The 9,528-nt window shown below is 38.1% G+C and overlaps 1 protein-coding gene across 1 annotated transcript in view; it reads right to left on the bottom strand.

Moving 5' to 3' along the window:
* Positions 1–7,984, bottom strand: part of tmem276a (transmembrane protein 276a) — an 8,983-nt gene extending 999 nt beyond the window's left edge. Inside the window, exons 1-3 of the mRNA XM_002667779.8 lie at positions 7,533–7,984; positions 3,899–4,012; positions 1,632–1,769 (exon numbers count right to left, since the gene is read on the bottom strand). Of these exons, the coding sequence (XP_002667825.2) occupies positions 1,632–1,769; positions 3,899–4,012; positions 7,533–7,878 (598 nt within the window). The 5' untranslated portion in view covers positions 7,879–7,984. The remainder of the gene's footprint in view (positions 1–1,631; positions 1,770–3,898; positions 4,013–7,532) is intronic.
* Positions 7,985–9,528: the final 1,544 nt, after the last annotated feature.

The raw sequence follows: 9,528 nt of genomic DNA on the forward strand, positions 1-9,528 counted from the left end.
TACTGATTTTGATGAATTTCTGATATTAATAAACTAAATTTTGAATATATATATATATATATATATATATATATATATATATATATATATATATATATATATATATATATATATATATATATATATATATTCAAAATTTAGTTGAATATATAATATCTATATTGCTATAACATAGGAACTGTAGTAGCTAATCTGATGCAGTAACTCCATAGTTGCTATGGTAACACAACAACTATATAATATCTAATCTAGTAATTAATGCATGTAGTAACTCTACAGTTGCTATGGTAACACAATCACTATAATAATTGATCTGTTGTGGTGATTCTATAGTTGCTATTGTAACAGCAACTTTATAATATCTATATTGCTATGGCAACACAGGAACTGTAGTTATTGCATGTAGCAAGTAACTACAGTTGCTATGGAATCATAACAGCTATACAATATCCATATTGCTATGGCAACGCGGGAACTGTAGTACTAATCTGATGTAGTAACTATAATTGCTATGACAACACAACAACTATTGCTGTGGCAACACTGGGACTAATTAATCGCATGTAGTAACTCTACAGTTGCTATGGTGACACAATCATTATAATAATTGATCTGTTGTGGTGATTCTATAGTTGCTATGGTAACAACAACTTTATAATATCTATATTGCTATGGCAACATGGGAACAGTAAAAATGTATCTGTTGTAGTAACTATAGTTGCTATGGTAACAACAACTTTTTAATATTTATATTGCTATGGCAACATGGGAACTGTAATAATTAGTCTGTTGTAACTATAGTTGCTATGGTAACACAATCACTATAATAATTGATCTGTTGTGGTGATTCTATAGTTGCTATGGTAACAACAACTTTAAAATATCTATATTGCTACCGCAACACAGGAACTGTAGTAATTCATCTGTTGTTGTAACTATAGTTGCTATGGCAACACAACAACTAATGCTATGGCAACACGGGAACTGTAGTAATTAATCGCATGTAGTAACTCTACAGTTGCTATGATAACACAACAACTATAATAATTGATCTGTTGTGGTGATTCTATAGTTGCTATGGTAACACAACAGCCATATAATATGGCAACACAGGAACTGTAGTAATTCATCTGTTGTAGTAACTCTACAGTTGCTTTGGTAACACAATCACTATAATAATTGATCCGTTGTGGTGATTTTATAGTTGCTATTGTAACACAACAACTACAAAGTACTAATAATCAAATGATGCGGCACTGCAGGGTATAATATATTACAATACACCACAGTTTAAATGTAACTACACCACAGTATTTAATACGGTTTATCAGTTCACTATTGTTAATACCACAGTATGGTGGAGCATTCATCAACAAAGAGTTGCAAATACTAGAATAAATACAGTATAATAAACTATAGAATGGTTCATAAACACTAGTTTTCATGTGGGACTGTCAAAATCAGATCACTTGAGCTTTAGAGTACTACAGAAAATATCTACAAGGTCAAGTACAGCACATAACTGTGTGCAATAAATGTACTGATGCTATTCCAGTTGGCTTTTCCGCCGGTCATGAGTCTCCACCTGCTGGTCATTTGTAGTTTTACAGGCTACTGGCACTGATTCTCACCTCCCATGAGGAAGAGCAGTCCTGCCACATACTGCATGAGTTCATTGTGCTTCCAGCAGCCCAGAAGACCAACCATCCAGCCGAAGAGTATGATGGAGACGGCCATCCCGATGAACCCCGCCGTCATCCGCTGCAGATCTGCACACACACAGAGGATCACAATAGTGACACTTTAAAGGGGAGCTAATATGCAAATATCTAGTTTATAAAGTGTTTAAATACAGTCGTGTGTCAGCAGTGTGTGAATATAAGCAGCTTCTAATGGTCAAAATCCATTAATTGTGTTGTTTATAATCAGACTTGATATAAACAGTCTGCAGAAACACTTTGATTGACATTCTCTCTTCGTACGTGTCATCAGAGAAAAGCCCCGCCCACTAGTGCCCATCTCTCCCTCATTAACATAAACAGTTTCTCATAGAGATAATGCTAGCCATGTTTTGAATCTGACGCACTGGCGTTTGTAGCTCCGCCCTCTTTTGAAAACAGCACAATCTCATTTGCATTTAAAGAGACAGTCACTAAAATGACAGAATCGAAGCCTAAAAGGGTCAGTTTCACAGTTATAAAACAATATCAGTGAGCTATTTTTTTCTCTTCCACAGTTTCTTTCCATCAAAGATTTGCTCCGAGTATTCTGCATTTTTATAAGCGGTTGTAACAGAGTTGACCAGAATGTAGAGACAGACACTAAATGTAGCCTCATTTTAGAGCAGAAATGACAAATAATACAGAAAATGAGCTTCCCTGCACTTTATATAAAGAACTCATTTAGCTTAGTAGAGTAAACTCAAAAGAAAAAGATCAAATTTAGGCTGCTTTCACACCTGTCGATCACTTGTTTTATTCCGAAACAGGGATTAAAATTATACAATGCTGCTCTTTGTTCTTGGTGCGGATCGCTTTCACACGGCAAAGTGTCTAAACAGACCAAAATAACTAAAACAAGTCGCGAGCGAGTAAACTCTCCTCACTTGGTATAGTTGAGTCACTCTATTCAAGACGAAATGTTTTTAAATTCATTCATTCATTTTCCTCTGGATTTGTCCCTTAGTTATCAGGGATCACCACAGCGGAATGAACCACCAACTATTCATTCCCTTCGGCTTAGTACACTATTTATCAGGGCTTACCACTGTGGAATGAACCACCAACTATTCAATCCAATCATTAAATCATTCCCTTTGTCTTAATCCCTTATTTATCAGGGGTCACCACAGTAGAATGAACCACCAATTATTCATTCCAACCATTAATTAATTTCCTTTGGCATAGTCTCTTATTTATCAGGGGTCACCACAGTAGAATGAACCACCAACTATTCATTCCAACCATTAATTCATTCCCTTTGGCTTAGTTCCTTTGCTTATCAGGAGTCACCACAGCGGAATGAACCACCAACTATTCATTCCAATCATTAATTCATTTCCTTTGGCATGGTCCCTTATTTATCAGGGGCCACCACAGTAGAATGAACCACCAACTATTCATTCCAAACATTAATTCATTTCCTTTGGCTTAGTCCCTTTGTTTATCAGGGGTCACCACAGCGGAATGAACCACCAACTATTCATTCCAACCATTAATTCATTTCCTTTGGCATGGTCCCTTATTTATTAGGGGTCACCACAGTAGAATGAACCACCAACTATTCATTCCAACCAATAATTCATTCCCTTTGGCTTAGTTCCTTTGTTTATCAGGGGTCACCACAGCGGAATGAACCACCAACTATTCATTCCAACCATTAATTCATTTCCTTTGGCATGGTCCCTTATTTATTAGGGGTCACCACAGTAGAATGAACCACCAACTATTCATTCCAACCAATAATTCATTCCCTTTGGCTTAGTTCCTTTGTTTATCAGGGGTCACCACAGCGGAATGAACCACCAACTATTCATTCCAACCAATAATTCATTCCCTTTGGCTTAGTTCCTTTGTTTATCAGGGGTCACCACAGCGGAATGAACCACCAACTATTCATTCCAATAATTATTTCATTTCCTTTGGCATAATTCCTTATTTATCAGGGGTCACCACAGCGGAATGAACCATCAACTATTCATTCCAACCATTTATTTATTAATTCATTCCCTTTGGCTTAGTCCCTTATTTATCAGGGGTCACCACAGCGGAATGAACCACCAACTATTCATTCCCTTTCGCTTAGTGTTAAATTAAAGATTTTGCTTTTGAAAAATAACTAATAATAATTCATCTAGGAGAAGAAAGAAATGGTACCCATATACTAGTACGTTACGTACGCAGCGCGTGCCACTCGTCCTGTCTGATGGACTTGGTGATGTTCGCCGGCAGGTATCGTGGGATATTCGGTGCCGAGTAGTAATACTTAATCGGTGTACATCTCTGAAGAACACCTGCAGAAACACACAGAAGCTTCACAAATGACCACAAGTTCATCAAGTAAAACTCAGGCTAGCGTACACATTGCTAGCACACTGTGTGTGCTGCATAAATTACAACACTGCTAGCATGTTTAAGCACAATTCTAGTGTTTTCTTACATTTCTTGCATTGTTAGCCTGATTTAGCACTCTGCTAACATCTTTAGCACTCTGCTAGCATCTTTAGCACTCTGCTAGCATCTTTAGCACGCTGCTAACATGTTTCTAGCATGATTTACCACACTTTTAGAACAGGTTGTTTTTAATCATGTGGTTCTGGTGACATGTAATGTTCAGATGGAGGGCAGGGAGTAAACATCTGAATGAGAGACAGAGGAAAGTCCATATTTTTGCCATATTTTATACCGTATTTCAGTGGAGATATATACAGAAAATAACCTAATATAATGGGCATGATCCTTGTATAATGAAGAAGGCAGAGTTTTCTACCGAACTAAAATATATTTGCCTGTCATAGAGGCGACAGATACTGTATAAGCCATTTAGTTACATGAAAAATACTATAGTAAATACTGTTTGGAAGCATACTATAGATAATTACGTGAATCAAACTGTCATAGTAATTATACTGTTGCTGTGGTACGATCAGTGGTGTAAAGTAACAACAAATACTCAAATTACTGTAATTAAGTTACAGTATAATTAGTGTAATTAATTTATAAATGCGTACTTTTCCCCTTGACTACATTTTTATTGCTTTATTGGTACTTTTACTCCACTACTTTCCTTCAACCTGCAGTCACTACTTTATTTTCATCTATAACCTGCTGAAAAATCCAGCTTAAACCAGCCTAGGCTGGTTGGCTGGTTTTAGCTGGTCGACCAGGCTGGTTTTAGAGGGGTTTTGGCCATTTCCAGCCTGGTCTTAGCTGGTCAGGCTGGAAAATGACCAGATAAATCCAGCTAAAACCAGCTTGACCAGCCTGGTTTAAGCTGGACATAGCTGGTTTTGGCTGGGCTCCCATCCTGGCTAGGTTGGTCAAGCTGGTTTTAGCTGGTCATCTCCCAGCCTGACCAGCTAAGACCAGACTGGAAATGGCTGGAAACCAGCCTGGAAATGGCCAAAACCCCTCTAAAACCAGCCTGGTCGACCTGCTAAAACCAGCCAACCAGCCTAGGCTGGTTTAAGCTGTTTTTTTCAGTAGGGATATGGATTAGAAAATTCAGTCTTGTGATTTCTGTCCAATCAAATCACTCAGAGAAGGTAAATCGCATCATAATGCACAGCCTCAGAGAAGGGTATAAACGGAGGTCAGAGCCAGCTCCAAGTGGGTGGGCCTTGGATCTCCAAGTGGGCTGTGCAAACCTTATTTAGTCGTATTTAGAGTTCAATATTGTGCTTTATGAATGTGTACATCTAACCCTAAACCCAAACTCACAGTAACCTGTTGTGTTTTATGAACGTCTACACCTAAACCCAACCTCACAGTAACCTGATAAACCCAACCTACTTGTGGTTTAAGTCCCTCCCACTTGGAGGTCACCCAACCTACTTGCGGTGTAATCCCTCCCACTTGCAGGTCTCCGGGCTGCAGCGATACCTACTTGCTCCCTCAAGACATGGGTGATTTATAAATGCAGAAAACAGTTTGAAAGCATTAAAAGTGTCCAGGAAGATGTCCAAAATCTTTACACGCCATGACCCAGAGACTGTTTAGATGCATGTCACTGATGAGAAAATGACGGATGTTTACTGTATGATGACCGAAATGGCCTTAAACACTGACCAGGCACAAGACGTCACCATGACATTAGATTGACGTTGCACCCCAACATCGTGGAGACGTTGCGTTTTGTTCAGAAATGAAAATCGGGTTAACGTCAGAACCAGTCAGGCCAACATCAATGTCCAACCTAAATTCAACCAATTATCAGTGTGTATGGATTGTGTTGTGTGGACGTTACCCTTAAGATGTCTATCAGACGTTGGATTGTGGTTGTTATACCTGACGAATAAATGTCAGTATTTGACGTCAATATGATATGTTGGCTCGACGTTGGATTTTGCTCACTTTCTAACAACCTAAAATCAACCAAATGTCAACGTCATTTGACGCCTTTATTGGACATCAAAATAACGTCATTAGACGCTGGCTAGACATTAAATTTTGGTCACCTGACGTCAAAACTTAAATCTAACCTAATAATAATGTATAAAGATGTTACATCTTGACATTGTGTGGATGTTACCACTACGATGTTTACCCGACGGTTTTTTGTTGCCATACCTAGTGAATAAATGTCAGCATTTGACATCAATAGGATGTTGGTTTAAGATGTTGGCTCGACGTTGGATTTTGGTCACTTTCTATCAACCTAAAATCAACCAAATATCAACATAATTTCGCGTCGTTATTGGACATCAAAGTAAGATCATCCTTAGACGTTGGCTAGACATTGAATTTTAGTCACCTGACATCACAACCTAAATCTAACCTAACAGTAACGTCCTATGACGTTGTGTGCCTGCTGGGCAATAACTAAACGCACTACAGAATGTTACGTTTACACACATCCACACATTACATGTAAACGCATCAGCTTTTCACAGCGTAATGCTCACTACTCTTGAGTACTTTTAAAAGCTCTACTCTTTACCCATACTTTGAGTAACAGATACTTTTACTCCACTTGCACTACATTAAGCAAGTAATGGTACTTTTAGCTGAGTATGATTTTTCAGTACTCTTTACACCACTGGGTACGACACAACTGTAGTAATAAATTAATCCACAGGCTTCAGTTTTCTATGCTATAATCACAATGCACCACAGTTTACACTAACGCTACAGTATTTATGACAGTTTATCAGTTTATTCTGTAGTATTCATTAACAAAGAGTTGTACACATTACACACTTTACTATGCGCTTCAAAAACACGCTTATTATAAACTACTATAGTTATTCCCATGTGGATATCTTCTGGACAATAAACTAAAGTGTGGACGCATATTATTATTTATTTATTTCTGTAAGGGGGGATGAAAACAATAATCTGCACGTGGATCTTGCTGTCGCCCGACTGACCATCACAACATGACGGCAGAATTTTCCTTTTCAGAACTGTTTCCTTCTATTAATATGATTCTGGAGTTTCTCAGAGCTCATTTACCTTCAAAAATCAGGTCCTTTATTATTTTGATGATGTTGAAAACCTGTAACCATTGACTTCCATAGCATTTTCTTATTTCAAGGACAGCTGAAAACCACCATTGACTTTCATTATCTTCTTCAGTGTTCAACAGAAACTGAGATGATTTAGGATTTACAAACACATTAGAATGAATGCTTTAATTTATGTGTGAACTATCCCTTTAATCAGTGTTAACAATCACAGCCTTGGATTTTAATAATGCATTAGTAAACGTTGAACTACATACAAGCGCTGTTCAATGTTTATGTGAGTAAATAGGCTAATATACGTCTCCCGTATTGTAATGTGTTCCCATACAAAAACAGCTCTGTGTTTTACCTTTAAAAATCAAGTCCTCCATCACCACGTCGAAGCCCTCCCGGTGGCACCTCCTCCAGAGGCCGGTGGTGGTGGAGTTGTAGTAGCGGCTGCAGTGCCACTCCATGACGGGCCCGAAGTGCAGCGCTTCCCGCAGAGCGGCTTCGCGCGCCGGCCGCCTCCGGAGAGGCAGGTTCTGGTTGGAGTTGTAAATATAGCCCGGGTATTTGGGGCTGGTGTATTTATCGCATCGGTCCCGGTGTTTCCGCGCGTCTGTCTCGTACCAGTAGTCGGTGCTGATGGCCATGGTGAGCAGCCCGATGGAGCAGAGCGCCAGGAAGAGCCCGCACGCCGTTAAAATCCTCATGATGCCCGCGGACGGATGTCAGGCGCTCCGCCGGGCCCATATCATCCTGAAGCCCGGTGGATGCGGCGGTTTTCGGGGCGTCAGACGGACATGTTTGCTGGAGTCTGGAGGAGGGAGAACCAGAACCAATGCCGGAGCGGAGACTGATGATGAAAACACACGCGATTCGCTGGAAGCAGCTGTTCAGCCGCAGATGCAGAACGCAGACTCCGGACACAGATGCTGCCTGTTCAAACTACTAACATTAAATGAGCTGAAACAACGCAATTCTGCAGACTTTTTGGGACGACTTAATTGTTTAATTTCATGTTCAATAACAGTTTTTGTTGGGACAACAAATGAATGCAGGATTCCACACAATTAATTCATGTTGTCCCAATAAAAACGATTAAGTTAAATCTGTTGAACATGAAATGAAACAATTAAGTTGTCCCAAATAGTCCTGTGAACCTACTCCATTTAAGTTGAAGTAATGAGATATTTAATTAGTGTTTTTTTTTTACTCAAATGGTTTGTAGCAAATTGAGCTTCGAGTTGCCTCAACTTATTTTGTTTTACAGTTTGAGTTCTTCATTTATTGGGTTTTACTGACTGTTAAAAGTGATTAGTTACTTAAAGCGAGTAAATTGCCTAAAAAGCAATTTTGTGAAGTTGACTTCACAAAAATAATGCAATCTAAAAAAGGTTGAGTTATTTATTTAACCCAATGGTTGAGTTACAAATATATGGTGCTTTGTTTGGGTTATTTTTTAATCTTTTTTAGGTTATTTATTAATAACTCAACCAGTTGAGTTAAATATTTGGTGCTTTGTTGGGTTATTTTTAATCTTTCTTAGGATATTTATTAATAACTCAACCAGTTGGGTTAAATATTTGGTCCTTTGTTGGGTTATTTTTAATCTTTCTTAGGATATTTATTAATAACAACCAGTTGAGTTAAATATTTGGTGCTTTGTTGGGTTATTTTTAATCTTTCTTAGCATATTTATTAATAACAACCAGTTGGGTTAAATATTGGGTCCTTTGTTGGGTTATTTTTAATCTTTATTGGGTTATTTATTTAATAACTCAACCAGTTGGGTTAAAAATTTGAATTTCAACAGTCAACTAACGGACACAGAACAGCTGTACTAATATAATGTTGTTTGTGGGTTATAAAGTTTATTTAAGCTATAACGTAATAATTTTGTTGTTATTTTCTAGCAAATTACTCTCCGTGTCGTGTTTTTATATCTGTTTTACCATCCAGGACTATCCTGTAGAAGCGTTTGGATGTGGTTAAACTGTATTGTAGATTGTGGACACTGAGTGAAGCCGGCTGCAGCTGCTGGACCGGCTCTACAGCACACAGAGCTCCATATTCTGCTCCATCAACACTGGATTTTCTGCTTGCACAGGTTATAACTGTCTGCACTTTGCTTTGTTTCTTCATTGGTTGTGATTCTGGATTTATTTTAACAAAAGCTGGAACTTAAAATAAAATGGAAATAAAGCTGCATGTTATTTATTTACCCAGCCATAATCAAAAAAATAATAGTAGTAATAGTAGCAATAGTAATACCAGAATGGAAAAAAATAACATTTATTCAAAATAACCCAATGCATTGGTTTAAAATAACCTATAGGTGGGAAGGTGCTATATGATAATCT

Source organism: Danio rerio, chromosome 25 (genome assembly GCF_049306965.1).
Source record: "Danio rerio strain Tuebingen ecotype United States chromosome 25, GRCz12tu, whole genome shotgun sequence".
NCBI classification, from domain to species: domain Eukaryota; kingdom Metazoa; phylum Chordata; class Actinopteri; order Cypriniformes; family Danionidae; genus Danio; species Danio rerio.